The sequence below is a fragment of the Chenopodium album genome, chromosome 24 (genome assembly GCF_948465745.1).
Source record: "Chenopodium album chromosome 24, dcCheAlbu1.1, whole genome shotgun sequence".
NCBI classification, from domain to species: Eukaryota; Viridiplantae; Streptophyta; class Magnoliopsida; order Caryophyllales; family Amaranthaceae; genus Chenopodium; species Chenopodium album.
This window is the reverse complement of record NC_137857.1, coordinates 29,666,340-29,682,800: the sequence shown is the minus strand read 5'-3', so window position 1 is coordinate 29,682,800 and position 16,461 is coordinate 29,666,340. Positions and strand designations below refer to the sequence as shown.

Below are 16,461 nucleotides of genomic sequence, written 5' to 3'. Positions count from 1 at the left end.
TCCAAAATTTCTTCAAAAGTTTCTCTTACCACACCAACAAATGATCCGCTAAGATCTAAACCAGAAGCATCAATTGGATTTGTGTCTGTTATTTAATACAAACATATCAGATAATAACCACAGGCAGTATATCATTCAAATTGGAGGCAAAAAAAAAGGTAACACTTAGGCATTCAAAGGGTTATTTTTTTGCATATAATCTGAATTTTCTCTACACAATCGGAGGGTAACATTTGTGCATAAATAGAGTCACATTTATGCATGAAAAGGGTAACATTTATGCATTCAAAGGGTTACTTTGAATTTTCTCTATACAATCTGAGGGTAACATTTGTTCATAAATAGGATCACGTTTATGCATGAAAAGGGTAACATTTATGCATTCAAAGGGTTACTTTTTTCATACAGTCTCAAAAGTTTATAGAAATTACCTTCAGTTGCTTTTGATTTGGTTGTTTGTTCAGAATTTGAATCAATTGATTTATCAGGATCCACTTGATTTTCTGCATTATGAATTGCGTCTTCTGCATTCTCAATTACTTCATCTGCATTGTCTGGATTGTTGGATATTGGTACAAATTCATCTCCAAAACAAGTAGTTTCTTCTTCTTCTTCTTCTTCTTCTTCTTCTTCTTCTTCTTCTTCTTCTATAATCGATCGATTTAAATAAATTTCAAATTAAGTGTCAATTTGCCTATGTTTTTGTAGCAATTCGTGAATGAGATTGCTGCAATTTGTTGTATCGAAAGTCGAATTCTCCATTGATGATCGAATTGATTCTCCAATTTGCGAGTTTTTTCACTTTCTCTCTCCTCAATTGATGATCGAATTCTACAATTTGCAAGTTTTCTCACTTTCTTTGTCCTTATTTGATGATCGAATTCTTCAATTTGTACGTTTTCTCACCTTTTTTCTCCTCAATTGATGATCGATTTTTGCAATTTGTGTGTTTTCTCACCTTTTTCTCACTTTCTCTCTCCTCAATGGATGATCGAGAGCTGCGTTTTCTCACTTTCTCTCTCCTTCATTGTTAATCTGCGTTTTTTTGATTTCTAGGTATATGAAATTCCGCGATTTTGAAATTTCGCAATTTATAAAAAAAAAAAAAAATTAATGGGTTGCATGTGCGAACAGTCCGATGTACAGTAAAAATACTGTACACCGGGTACATGCAAAAGGGATTAAAATAAAAAAGAACGGATGAAGTACAATCTATACTGGTGATGACTTTATCAACGCTTTTTTAAACTTTTAGACATTAAATAATGCCAAACTTCCAAAAGTAGGACCACACTTTCGATTAGCGCCACGCCGCCACCACGGCCCACCACCGACTTGCTGGCTGGCAAGAAAGGTCATCCACTTGCGAGCACGCATACTTCGAAAATTCAACATCAATTCATTGAAAATATCCAAGAACAATAACATAATTCACGATGATTCAATGTGTTTTTTCAACTCATCACCATGTTGCTTATCTTGTTTATGATACTATCTTTGTTTGATACCTCTACTGCTTCCTTTCCAATAACCGTAAATTATAATAATTCCGATTGCTTTAGCTCAACATTGTACGCCCTTAATAGCTCGTTTGAAACCAATTTCAATCAACTTCTATCCAATTTGGTGTCTCAAGTTTCGAGTGCCAAAGATGGTTTGCTTAAGCACAAGCAAGGTCTAGACAACCAAGATCCCGTTTACGGCCTTGCCTTGTGTCGAGGTGATTTGTACCCCAATCAATGTCAAGAATGCATTCAAATGGCAAGTAACCAAATAAAGACTAAATGTCCAAGGGCAACACAAGCAATATTATGGAAGGAACCTTGCATGATTCAATACTCTAACCAATCCTTTTTTTCTCTTTTACAAGAAGACCCTTCGCAAGCATTATTCAATAATAATACGGTCACAAAAGATGTAAAAGATTGGATTACATTGGTCCGGAACTCATTGAATGAAGTAACATCGAGCGCAGCTTCTAATACACCCGGTAACATGTGCCACACGAATGAGGCATGGTTTACACCGATGAGTAAGTATGTGTACACTATGGCTCAATGTACTCCCGACTTATCAACGGAGAATTGCACCAAGTGCTTCAGTGCAGCTAGATCTCAACTAAATCAAATGAGTCAGTTGGGAGGAATAATGCTGATGCCTAGTTGTACTCTTAGGTACGAGACTTATCAGTTTTTCAATACGTTAAATTCAACTACGATCATGGCTCCATTAAATATTGTGACAAAAAATCGAGGTACGAAGTTCTTTAATTTTATTTATAGCTAGTCCATTGTATAGGGCTTATAGTGCTCATACGGTTTTGATCTACTCTTTTATTTATTTATTTATTTTGTATCTACTCTTTTTGTTTCAAAATAATTAATTCACTCAAACTTAACACACCATGTGTATTTGTTGATTGACCGTTAATACTTTTTCAATTCCCTCCTTCCCTTTCCAAATTATTGTTTGCCCCATTTAATTTACTTTATTAAGTTTTAGGTTGAATAAAGTTAATCGTTCTCAAAAAAAGGGTTGAATAAAGTTAATAAAAGTAAAGTGGCAGTCCTTATGTATATTTGTAGTGTAGAGCAATCTTGAATAAGAGCTTACAAGAAAAAGACAAAGAGTCAATGAGGTATGTAATATTAATATTATGAAATTTTATAATTAATTACTCCGTAATAATTTTATATGATCATTACTACTTTGGATCTTGTCAAAGTTGGTACATCCTCCTCTTTTTGTTAGTCTTCTTTTGAAATTTAGATTTAATTTTGACAATCAATATTTATAATTTTTTTTTTTTTTTTTTTGACAGAATCAAGATTTATAATTATGCATTAACAAAATTTTAAATATTTAACATTATTAAATTTTTATTAAAATCATATATTGAGATGAATCTAGCAAATTTTTTTTTTTTTTTTTTTTTTTTTTTTTTTTTTAGGAAAAAATCTAGCAATATTTTACATGATGACTATATTTTTATTTACTCCTATTAATTAATTAATGAAAATATATGAATAATGCAAAAAGTCAAAAAGTTTGACCGGTCAGCCACGAACAACAAAGAGAGACCAAAGAAGTACATGAATAAAGCAAAAAAGTCAAACTGATTTAATTATTCAGAAAATGAAAAAGAATCTTTTTCCAGCACTAGCATTTCAAAGATTTGATTGCCATGTTAAACCAATTCAAGCTAAATCATTGATGATTTACATTTACTATGCTTCTTAATCTGCAGAAAAGAAAGTAGTGGTTGCAGTCATTGTGCCAATAGCAGTATTAGGAATTATAATTACCGGCATTTGTTTCTTTAGAAAGAAAGCAAAGAAGTATTCTTCTCCCGATGTTAAAAATGGTAAGATCATGTTTGATATACTCTTTGATTCACATAATAAATTTAATCAATTAACCTATTCATTACCATCCTTCCTTAATCTTCTATTTCATATAATAAATTATGATAACCTTTTCTCCTTATTATTCATTTCCATTCAACTTCCTTTATTCCTAGAGTCGTAACAAACATACTAATACTTCTTTGTGGTAGTAATGAAATAAGTGAGCTTTGTGTTATATGGTGTTATAGTGCTTGGAGATTTGACAACTGTGGAATCCTTAATGTTCGATCTTAAGACACTTGAAGCTGCTACGAACAACTTTTCGAATAACCAAATACTTGGTAAAGGAGGCTTTGGTAGTGTCTATAAGGTAATCAATACATATTTTACATTCTTGAGAGTCTTTCTATTAGTTTGTGGTTTTTATTCAACTCGATCATCTACATTAAGATTGAATTTCAAACATTTGATTATCTCTTGAAAACTTTAATCACATCATCATGTTGTTCTTTTTTTTTTTTTTTTTTTTTTTTTTTTTTTTTTGTGATACTTAATTGATAGTTTGTATATGATTTCCTATTTCATAGGGAACTCTGGCAAATGGACAAGAAATAGCAGTTAAAAGACTATCAAAGATATCAGGCCAAGGAGTGGAAGAATTCAAGAATGAGGTTGTTTTAATTGCCAATCTTCAACATAGAAATCTGGTAAAACTATTGGGATTTTGCTTGGCAGGAGAAGAGAAGTTACTTGTTTATGAATTTGTTCCCAACAAAAGTTTAAACTACTTCATATTTGGTAAGTTCACTTTTGTATTATTATTATTTTCACAATACAATGCTAATGAATCTAATACTTTGTAATATTATACATGATCATACATTTCTTTAAGGATAGATCAAAATTGATTGTCAAATATAATGTGTGATTAGTGTGAACCAAGTGTTCCAATATTTAATAAAGCTTGGGAAAAACAATAAACATAACTTTGATTATAGGCTCGGGTGTCATGCATGGCAGTGAATACCTCAAGCAAAATAAACAAACAAGAACACATATAGAGTTGTGTAGCTTAATTAGTGTTAAGATATATTAGTTAATAATATATCTTTGACTTGGTATATAATTAGTTTCCTCCTTTGTAGCTTAGAATATTTGATGTATATCTCATAGCATAATTAGTGCCTAGACTTTAGCTTGTAAATTGTATATATTCTCAGTAATTGGAATGCAATACTCACGGAATACATTTCCTTCACGGTATCAGTAGACTAGGGTTAATCTTCCGCTGCACCCTAGCGTTTCCGCCCAAACTTTCCTCTGTTTTCTTCTTCTTTCCCCTGCTTTCTTCTTCCCTCTGTTTTCCCGGCAGCCATGGTGGACAACAAAATTAACCCAGCCATGACTGTTAACAACATCAAAACTGCGATCCCTATCACTCTTGAGATGGAAAATTCGCTTTACTCCACATGGGCGGAGCTATTCAAAGTCCACGCTCGTTCTCACCGTTTTCTAAACCACATCATTGCTCCTGAGAAGAAGGTTGCTGCGCCTTCAACTGATGAGGAGAAGGAGCAATGGGCGACCATTGATGTCGCTGTTCTTGGGTGGATCTATTCCACCATTTCCCATGATCTATTGAACACTATTATAGAACCTGACTCCACGGCTATGGAAGCTTGGAATCGACTTCGTGATGTATTTCAGGACAATCAAAATTCTCGAGCCGTGGCCCTTGAACATGAGTTTCGAGCACTCAAATGGAGGACTTTCCCAATGCTTCGACATATTGTCAAAGGCTTAAGAGCCTCTCTGATCAACTGGCGAATGTTGGAGCACCGGTGGATAACAACCGGCTTGTTCTTCAGTTAGTTTCCGGCCTCTCGGAACCGTACAAGGGGGTTGCAACCTTGATTCGACAAAGCAACCCTCTGCCTCAGTTTTACCAAGCCCGTTCGATGCTTACTTTGGAGGAAGCGGGCTTGGCAAAACAGACGGCCTCTTCTTCATCCTCGGCGGCAGCCATGGTGGCGAGTACTCGGGATGGTGACTCGGGTTTGGATGGCTCGGGTAACTATCGTGGCAATGGCAAAAATCAGAAAAAAAAAATCAAAACCGGAAGGGTAACAACGGCGGTGGTCGGAGTTCTAGGTCCGGTGGTGGTCAGGGTTCTGGTGGCGCCGGCGGTGGTGGTCAGGGTTCTGGTGGTGGCCGCAGTTCTTCCCAGCAGCAGCAGTGGGCGTCCATGCCCCCTTGGCAGCAGCAGTACCCACCTTGGGTTTGGCCATGGGCTGCTCCACCTTGCCCATATTCAACCCAAGGTTGGGCCAGACCTCAAGGGCCCAACAGACAGCAACAGCAAGGCCTACTTGGTCCTCGGCCTCACCATCAAGCGCATGCTGCCTCTTCTCAGCCTTATGTTCCAACGGATTTGGAGTCGGCCTTCCACACCATGTCTCTACAGCAGCCCGATCCCTCGTGGTACATGGATACCGGTGCTACTTCTCATATGACATCCACCAACAGTAATCTCTCGTCTTATTTTAATTTGAGCAATCATCATAATGGTATTGTTGTTGGTAGTGGTCATACTATTCCAATTCGTGGTTTTGGAAATACTACTTTACCATCCCCTAATCCTCCTTTGTCTCTCTCTAATGTCCTACATGCCCCCAAACTCATTAAAAATCTAATTTTTGTTCGTAGGTTTACCACTGATAACTGTGTGTATGTTGAGTTTGACCCTTATGGTTTTTCTGTGAAGGATTATCGGACGGGGATGCCCATAATAAGATGTGATAGCCAAGGGGACCTTTATCCACTCACTAACACCTTCTCACGTTCTTCTCCATCAACCTTCACGGCCTTAGCTTCCTCTATTTGGCATGATAGATTGAGACATCCGGGAGCTTCTATTTTAAAGACTCTTAGTAATAATAAAAGCATTGAATGTACTCACTCCTCTAGTTCTAGTGTTTGTCATTCATGTGTACTTGGAAAACATGTTAAAGTGCCATTTGTTTCTTCTATTTCTACTACTACTATGCCTTTTGATATTGTTCATAGTGATCTTTGGTCATCACCCGTTTTGAGTTCTTCGGGACATCGTTATTATATGCTTATTTTGGATGATTATTTCGAAATTTTTGTGGACTTTTCCCTTAGCTAAGAAATTTTTTTTTTTTTTATAAAGTCTTAGCATTTCAAGCATTAATTCAAACCCAATTTGAACGACCTATTAAGACTTTTCAATATGACAATGGGAGAGAGTATGATAATGGACCTTTTTAGGCTATGTGTGAGTCTAATGGTATGTCATTTCGTCTTTCATGTCCACATACATCATCACAAAATGGGAAGGCCGAGAGGAAAATAAGATCATTGAATAATATTATTCGCACCCTTCTAGAACATGCCTCCTTACCACCTTCTTTTTGGCATCATGCGTTACAAATGACCACTTATCTCCATAACATAATTCCAAGTAAGTTACTAGAGTCTAAATCTCCTTTAGAGGTTCTATATCAAAGAAAGCCGTCTTATTCACATTTACGTGTCTTTGGTTTCATGTGTTACCCTCTATTTCCGTCTACTACTATTAATAAACTTCAAGCTCGTTCAACACCTTGTGTTTTCTTGGGGTTTCCACCTAATCATAGGGGTTACAAGTGTTATGATTTATCAACTCATAAGATATTCATAAGTAGACATGTTGTGTTTGATGAATCGATTTTCCCTTTTTCTAAGTTGCATACACGTTCTACCCACACGTATGATTTTTTGGATGAAGGGCTCCATCCATCTATCATTCACCAAATGCAACTTCCTTCCTCTACTCCTTCGGGGCAGCCTGCTTCGTTAGCCCAAACAGAAACAAGCCCAGCTGCACCCACGAGCCCAACTTCTCCTCCCTCTTCTCCTTCTGGGCCGCGCCCTCATTCCCCTCCACTAAGCCCAATCCGCAGCCCGCCCAACTCTCCTCCTTCCTCTAGCATACCAGCCACTGTTGGGCATAATAGGTTGCTAGTGGACCGTGGGCCTGTTCAATCAGCCACGGCCCACTTGCAGCCTACCCACACAGCTGGCCCACGTGCTCCTCCTCCCCTTAGCCCACATATTCAACTTCCAATTTCCAATCCTTCTTCTACCATTATCACGAGAAGCAAAAATGGGATAATTAAACCAAATCCGAAATATAAAAATTTCAACACTATGGTTTCTAATGTTACGAAATCCCCTCTCCCTCGTAACCCCGTTTCTGTTCTTCGTGACCCGAATTGGAAAATGGTTATGGATGATGAATATAATGCTCTTATTAAAAATAAGACGTGGGAGTTGGTGCCCCGTCCACCTGATGTTAATGTTATTCGTTCTATGTGGATTTTTACTCACAAGGTGAAATCTGACGGTTCTTTTGAGAGGCATAAAGCCCGTCTTGTAGGTGATGGCAAAACACAACAGGTTGGCATTGATTGTGGGGAGACTTTTAGTCCGGTTGTGAAACCGGCTACTATCCGTACTGTTCTTAGCCTGGCTTTGTCCAAAGCTTGGTCGATACATCAACTTGATGTTAAGAACGCTTTTCTGCATGGTGAGCTTCAGGAGACAGTTTATATGCATCAACCTCTTGGATACCGTGATAAAACGCACCCTGATTATGTGTGTTTATTGCGGGGCTCTTTATATGGTCTTAAGTAGGCACCCCGGGCATGGTATAAGAGATTTGCAGATTTTGTTGCTTCTATTGGTTTCACTAATAGTAGGAGTGACAATTCCTTGTTTATTTATCGTCAAGGGAAAAATGTGGCTTATTTACTGTTATATGTTGATGATATTATTCTCACAGCTTCTTCTGATACTCTGCGGCGTTCTATTATGTCCCTTCTTAGCTCGGAGTTTGCTATGAAGGACTTGGGTCACCTTAATTATTTTCTTGGCATAGCTGTGACACGACATAAGGGTGGATTATTTTTGTCACAGCGCAAATATGTGGAGGAGATTATTGACCGTGCAGGGATGACTTCTTGCAAGTCTTCGGCTACACCCGTTGAGGTAAAACCGAAGGCCAGTTCTACAGGTTCACCTTGTACCGATCCTACATTGTATCGTAGTCTTGCAGGGGCCTTGCAATACCTTACTTTCACTAGACCAGATATATCTTTTGCGGTCCAACAGGTTTGCTTACATATGCATGATCCGAAAGAGAGTCATATGGCTGCTCTCAAACGGGTTATTCGGTACATCCAGGGGACTATTGATCATGGTTTGCATCTGTATCCGTCTTCTATTTCATCTCTTGTTTCTTATACAGATGCTGATTGGGCCAGGTGTCCGGATACTAGACGCTCCACATCTGGAAATTGTGTATATTTGGGTGACAATTTGATTTCTTGGTCCTCGAAACGACAACTTACTCTATCTAAGTCTAGTGCTGAGGCGGAGTACAGGGGCGTTGCTAATGTGGTTTTTGAGTCGTGCTGGCTTCGAAATCTACTTTTAGAGCTACATTGTCCGATTAAAAAGGCAACATTGGTGTATTGTGACAATGTGAGTGCTATTTATCTTTCTGGCAATCCGGTGCAACATCAACGAACAAAGCACATAGAGATGGACATTTTGTTTGTTCGGGAAAAGGTTGCCCGCGGCGAGGTCCGTGTTCTTCATGTCCCTTCTAGGCACCAAATCGCAGATATTTTTACAAAGGGGCTTCCTCGTGTGCTCTTTGAAGATTTCAAGGATAGTCTAAGTGTTCGTCCTCTTCCTGCTTAGACTATGGGGGTGTGTTAAGATATATTAGTTAATAATATATCTTTGACTTTGTATATAATTAGTTTCCTCCTTTGTAGCTTAGAATATTTGATGTATATCTCATAGCATAATTAGTGCCTAGACTTTAGCTTGTAAATTGTATATATTCTCAGTAATTGGAATGCAATACTCACGGAATACATTTCCTTCAATTAGTACCAATATGTTAATTACATCCACTACTACAAAAGGCGTGCTTTTTAGACGCTTTTAGCCTTATTTTCGACACTAAAAAGCGTCGCAAAAAATTTTCTCGACGCTTATAAAAAGCGTCGAGAATAAGTGAGTCGAGAATTTTGTTAGACATCAAAAAGCGTCGAGAATCTTGACGCTTTATTATGTCTAAATTTTTATACGAAGCGTCACAAAATGCAACAGTTGGCGCACTTTCTTAACTTTGGCGACGCTTTTTGTTGTCAAGAATCTTAGGATTGGTGACGCTTTTCTATGTCCAAATTTTCATACATTTGTTGTCTAACATTTTGGCGACGCTTTTTCTTGTCCACGTTTTCTAATTTTGGGACGCTTTATCTTGTCCATATTCTTTTTAAAAAAATGTCAAAAATACTAAAATAAAATATTTCATTCACTGACAATGATTTCTAGTATACTAATATATATTACAAAAAAAAAAAAAAAAATTAAGAAGTACAACAAAATTATACCGAAATTATTATATTGCATATAAATATATTATAGCATATATACAAGATCTCATAGTAATGAGTTTCTATTACAACAATTATAATTTCAACTTAGAATTCAGTCATGACTAGTTGTAGTGGAACAAATTCCGAATCACTAATTGAAATCTATATACTAATGCCGACTATAGCAATTACTACGTACAAAGAAAATGAGAAAATTATCGGTTGAAAGTTTTAGCTCGAAGGTAAACCCAAATTTTCCATACACAATTAATAAAATCCAGTGCAGCCTTGACTTCATCCTTCACTGAACATATGAAAACACAAGTTAGTATGTGGCACATGCAAAAGTAACAGAATTCAATTTACAAGCAACAGCAAATCCAACTTACTTGGCCTTCTAATATGAGCATCATCCTGAAACAGGTGGGAGCTAAATATTATTTTCCTCAATGAAATAGTCCTTATTTTCACGTATTTCATGTATATGAATTTGTGGAATATTCCTAGAAGCAAACCATTAGCATACTGGTACCATTATGTACAGTGCAAACCAATATAGCTTTGGAGATAGAAACATAAACCCAGAAATTCAGCAATTTCTATCATACTGATGGATGTCAATATCCAGCCAGCAGAATGATACATAATTATTGCCTTTCATTGCTGATGATATCTCTATAGGTATTCCAGTGCTCATCTTGGACCAAATCAAAGCCTACATAAATTTTATATGAGTTACATTAGCCTGATAACACTAATTCTATAGCATAAAAATCACACAGCTTTGAACGTAAGCTTGACATCAAAGAAAAGGCACAAATGCTACTATCTAGTGCAACAAAACTCATACAACAAAAGAGCTGCTTAACTTTTAGCTGAAGACAACACTTATCATCTTAGCCCCTAATCCGAATTTCCCACGTGTTTCTTTCAGTCCATATTTTGTTCCAGATAAAACTGCATAAAGAAATAATAAATATTTACAACAAAGAAAAGGCAGGGAGATAAGTAAACTCCAAGCATATTAATAATCACACCTCTCCCAAACATATTAGGTATTTCATCATGCGGCATTCCTTTTCCATTGTCCTACATGACGTGGAAAACACTATATCAGCATAGAAGCGGAGAAGAACTTTAAAAAATAGCAGAAAATCTGCAAGAGCTTTTAGTATAAAAATAAAAAGAAAAAAAATAAAAAAAGACCAAATAGACAGAAGGTTTAGATATAAATCACCTTACATATCACCCTGAAACAAGAGGCTTCACCCCGGTCTTTGCTAGCTTTTGCAGCAGTCTCTTTAACTTTCTTCCCCAAAGCTGCATTTTTTGCATGAATTTCCACATCACGAGCTTCCTTTGCCAGGCGTTTCTATGTGAACAACAAATAATAAAGAGGTCAGATCAAATTTAAATATTCTGATCCACATATTCCTAGTCAAAAACCTAACTTAACTCATGATATCAGATTATCAGTCACTAACCATACTGGGCTACTGGCATAGAGACCTACAATTTGTAAAATAAAAATTCACGAATAAAAACCATATGACCAAATCAATTTGTAAATTTAAAACTCAAGAGAAACCATGATCAAAACCAAAATAGGAATAGACATGCTTGGATTACTAATTGCATTTGATGGAACACTAAAAGCCCACGTACCTCACGAGCTTTAGCTGTCTCATAATCATCATATAACTCCTGATCAACTCGCTCCCTGTCAATGAGACCAATTATAGAATTGAACTTACTCTTTCCTATCTCTTCACTTCAATAACAAAAAACGGCACGAAATTAGATGCTGAATAAAAACCAGATAATCAAATATCAAACTTTTTAGCATGATTAATGGATGTGTTCCATACATTTGTGTCATAATTCAATAGCTAAAACCACTTACATTGTAACTTCCACTGCACGACATGAAGCTCTGATATATACTCTGAAGAATCAAGAGCATTTTCAACCAACTCACAGTAGTGTATAGGGACTTCCCAGGCTGCAACAGACGAATAATACAACATGATGTAAGCAATAATATCACACACATTATTTTCCATTACAACCTTTCAACACACCTCAACTTCCATTCATATCTCATTATGGCATTACCATGAACACTCACTCACGACTCGTTATCAGTTAAATAATCACAGTGAAAGCACGGTGGAGCTGAGCAAAGATGTAACTTCAACACCATCTGAGAGATACCGGACCTATAACTATAATCCAACACGTTGCCCTTAGAAATAAATAGTGTTATCCCTAATTCACAACAGTACTATCAGCTAACTATTACAACAAGCTCCTATGTACAGTAACACAAGTTATATAAATCAGCAAGTTAATCATTAAAATCATATAGTTCAAGTAGGATCATAACCACATCTAAAAAGGGTCTTAGGTCAAATATTCATTAAAAATCACAAAAATTGGGAAAAAAATCAGTACTGTATATGCTTTAAAAATTGAGCTCAGAACGTACATTGTCAAATCTAGCAATATTCTTGTTCTCCGCAAAGAATTATACTGGTGATTCGGCCAACCCACAAAAATAAAATCAAAAGTTCATTAATTAGATAGGCCTTATATCCTTGACATCAGGCAGCTTGGAACATTTCTGCAACAATCAAATGCTATTTTCTACCCTTTTCAATCTTAATATCTTTTTGCCCTGCCTAAGAATACCAAAATGCTACGAATTAGCTCAGATAAGTATCAAACATAGAGATTTGAGAACATAAACCAGAGATTAAGGGAGGAAGAAGAACAATAAGAGATATATATGTATTAATGCTAAGCAATTAGAACCTTAATTTGAAACACCCACAAAGTATAATTCAAAGAATTGCAATTAGACCTAAAATTGGTAAAAATACATGAAAATTGATCTAAGTCGGACAAAAATCAACAACCAAAAATGTATTCTAAATTCCCTTGCACCCAATACGACATACAAAAAACCCTAGATTTCAATACGATGGCTTACTATTGCTACACATTTAGACAATGACTACAAATTCAATGCTTTTTTCATAACAATTAAATATATCTAATTAAATCTGAACGGTGATTTAGCACAAAAGCATGGAAATTGATGAGGAAAATAATGAGATTACCTTAAATCGAAGAACTTAACAAGGAGAAAAGGAGATTATATCACGGCTTCCACCCAAATTCGCTAAATTTCAAGCGATTTTGAAATATGATGAACTGAGATCTAAGAGCAAATTCAAAAGATGACGAACTAAGAGAGAGAGAGAGAGAGAGAGAGAGAGAGAGAGAGGGTATCTATAAGGCAGTTTTGATTTTTTGAAGTTTTTTTTCCTTATACACCGTTTTTAGGTTGCCTTGAGTCACGTGCAACTCATACAAATTTTTTGACGCTTTTTGTCGTCAAGATATTAAATCGACACATAAAAGCGTCGAAATTTAGCGGAAAAATATTTTTACATTGACGCCCCATACACAGCGTCGAGCCAATAGCGTCCAAAAACTAAGGGATTTGTAGTAGTGATCCGTAGGCATGCAAAAGGGAAATTGATCTTGAGGATTACAAGTTATAGAAATAAGCTAGGTTAACAACTTTAACTATGTTTCCCTTGTAATTGCTTATTAATTCTTGTGAAAATTGATCCGCTAGATCATTATTAGCCTAACTTTCATTTTTAAAAAAATGTTGTTCTATCGCCAATTGTACACAAATAATGTGTATACCTACTTTATGGTTGACACATTAATTGCTTGATCCTAATATTTTCAATTAAAAAGGACATAATAAAAATTAATCTGTAATTGTTTCAAAAAAAAAATATTAATCCGCAATATTTTTTGTAGATATCCGAAAGCAAGGAGAATTAAATTGGTCTCTGCGCTATGAAATAATAAAGGGCATTGCTAGAGGGCTGCTTTACCTTCATGAAGACTCTCGGCCAAGAATCATTCATCGTGACCTAAAATCTGGAAATATTTTGCTCGATGCAAATATGAACCCAAAAATTGCAGATTTTGGATTAGCTAGAATCTTCGAGGTTGAACAAACAGTTGATGACACGAGCAGAGTTGTTGGAACGTAGTAAGACTTTTTGATCTATGCCTCTTTTTTTTGTGTCTTCCTCAATGATTTTAACTAAACTTAAGATTAATCAAAAGACAAAAGTACATGTAAAATGACATGTTTTCTTGTAGTGGTTATATGGCTCCGGAATATGCAATGCATGGGCAATTTTCTGTAAAATCAGATGTATACAGTTTTGGAGTGTTGGTTTTGGAAATTGTTAGTGGCAAGAAGATTAGTACAAAATTCGACAAACATGGCGATGGAGATCTCTTGACCTATGTGAGTATAAACATGAGTTAATTGTATATAATTCCTATGTTTAAAGTAATCCTTACTTAATTTATTGTATTCAAATAAACAAAAAATTAATTTGCCGTAATATGGCTACAATTTAAATGTGTATTAGGCTTGGAGAAGTTTGAAAGAAGGAAAACCCATCGATTTCATGGACACAACACTGAAGGATACTTACTCGAGTGTAGAAGTGTTGAGATGCATTCATCTAGGCTTATGGTGTGCACAAGAGAACACAAATGGGAGACCGACCATGTCAACTGTTGTTCATTTGCTCAACAACGATACATCCAGCAACACAATGCCAACACCTCCACACCCTCGAAATTTTTACAATAGTAGTAGTACTGAATCATCTCTTTTGTCAAGATTAAGTGTACAATCAACGACATCAACAAGCAATACAAGTGAGTCAAAACCATTATGTGATCAAAATCAAATCACCATTAGTGAGATGCTTCCCAGGTGATTTACTCTGGCTATTGAAGACATATATACTTAAAGAAGACACAATAAGTGATATTTGATATTGATATGATGTAGTTCACTTTGTCTATTCAAATGTTGGATTTATTGTATAATTTCTCATTCTTTCTCATATTTAAACTTTATACTCATGTAAGTTAAGAATGCATAATTGCATACAGACTACACGTTTTTGGCAGACCTTTTTGGGCATGCGCGCTGTTAATTTCCAGCAAGTTAAGCCACATTTAAGTATTTGACTCAATGCTCATAAAAAAGTTATTTTTATTTAAAAAAAATTAAATAAAAAAAAAATAAAAACAGAGAACTTAGGGTCCGTTTGGCATCGCTGTGGTTTCTGTTTTTTGTTTTTTAAAAGTACATTACATATGTTACATAATGGATCAAAAAATATTTAGACTTATTAAAATCATAATAATTTTGAAAACTGACAACAAAAAAGTGAAAAATACCTTTTTCTTGTTTCTTGTTTCCTGTTTTTGGTTTTTAGTTTTAAAAAAAAAAGGAATCTGAAAACCAAAAATAATGCCAAACAAGCCCTTAAAAGCTGATTTTTCAGCCTAATTTGGAGTAGCTCCGGGTTAAATTGTCACAAAACGTCAATAATGTTCACTGTCAGTGACGTAGTCAGGAATTTCAAACCTAGGGGACAAGTAGGCATCGCATTTAGTTTGACAAAAATGTTGGAACACACATACACTTAAATAGTTATAGTATAAATGTATAATTAGTATTACATCTCAAAATTTCCAAACTATGGAGTACTTAGTCAAGAAAATCCAACATCCTACACCGATTCTTCCTCCATATGCTTATGTGTTTAGAATATTAGAAGAATTCAAAGATAAAATAATGTAGCCAATTAAATGTACGGTTCATAATTTCCTATTACAACCGTAATTTGGGTATTGTTAATGCAAAACTACAATTAGAATTATCCACATAAATATATAGCTTTTTTTCTTTTTTTTTTCTTTTTTTTTTCTTTTGAGGGAATATATAGCTTAATTGTTAAGGGAAAAAATGAAAAAAAAATACTATCCTTTAAAAACGGAATTAATAAATCAATAAACAAATTAAAAATTAAAATGAAACGGTTGCAATACTACAGTGTCTTTTTCCTTTAGAAAAGGAACTTAAAAATCAATAAATACAAAAATAAAAAGTTAAAACTAAAAAAAAAAAAAAAAAAAAAAAAAAGCACTAAATGGGTCGGATCAGGAATTGATACCGTGACCAGATGTCCACAAATCTCTCAGAGTGGAACAATGACCGCTGCTCTATCTTCATTTGGTGTAAATAATGGGCAAAGTTTATATATTTAAACAATTTATTTTACAGAAATTGGGGGGCATAGCTGTCCCCCCTTGTCCCGTGCTGGTTCCGCCAGTGTTCACTGTATTCTCATTTCTCCTCATAGTCGCAATTAACACAAGCATGGGTGGAGCCATTGGGGGGGGGGGGCTGGTGGAGGCCCGGCTCCCCGTGGCCCAATTGGTGATATTAGTAATATATAGTTTGGCCCCCCCAGAATAACTAATAAATAGCTAATATTTGTTTTATATATCATGATGTTAGTAATAACCCAATTGGTTTGTTGGAGTTTTTCATGGTGACTTGGTCGGAGAGAGGTCTCAGGTTCAATTCCCACTATGAGCGTTTTTTTATTTTGTTTTCGGGGTAACTTTATTGTTTCTTGGCCCCCATAGATTTTTATTCCTGGCTTCACCCCTGAACACAAGTATTTATATGACAATAGATTTACATAACCGTAATATTCCCCTATTTCCTAACGAATCTTCACATAAGATAT

The 16,461-nt window shown here is 35.6% G+C and overlaps 1 protein-coding gene across 1 annotated transcript; it reads left to right on the top strand.

The window, feature by feature from the left end:
- Positions 1-1,467: 1,467 nt before the first annotated feature.
- On the top strand, positions 1,468-14,773 carry LOC145610355 (cysteine-rich receptor-like protein kinase 15). Its single transcript, XM_081665693.1, has 7 exons — positions 1,468-2,254; positions 3,248-3,364; positions 3,596-3,717; positions 3,935-4,145; positions 13,646-13,883; positions 13,997-14,147; positions 14,275-14,773. Exons 1-7 carry the CDS (start codon positions 1,468-1,470, stop codon positions 14,629-14,631), a joined length of 1,983 nt encoding a protein of 660 aa, XP_081521819.1. The 3' UTR covers positions 14,632-14,773.
- The last annotated feature ends 1,688 nt before the right edge of the window (positions 14,774-16,461 follow it).

Excerpts from the sequence above, each read along its gene's own strand:
- LOC145610355 (XM_081665693.1), top strand. The coding sequence starts at position 1,468 with ATGTTGCTTATCTTGTTTATGATACTATCTTTGTTTGATACCTCTACT. Across the intron at positions 3,365-3,595 it reads TTCTCCCGATGTTAAAAATG|TGCTTGGAGATTTGACAACT; the intron begins GTAAGATCATGT and ends ATGGTGTTATAG. Across the intron at positions 3,718-3,934 it reads GCTTTGGTAGTGTCTATAAG|GGAACTCTGGCAAATGGACA; the intron begins GTAATCAATACA and ends CCTATTTCATAG.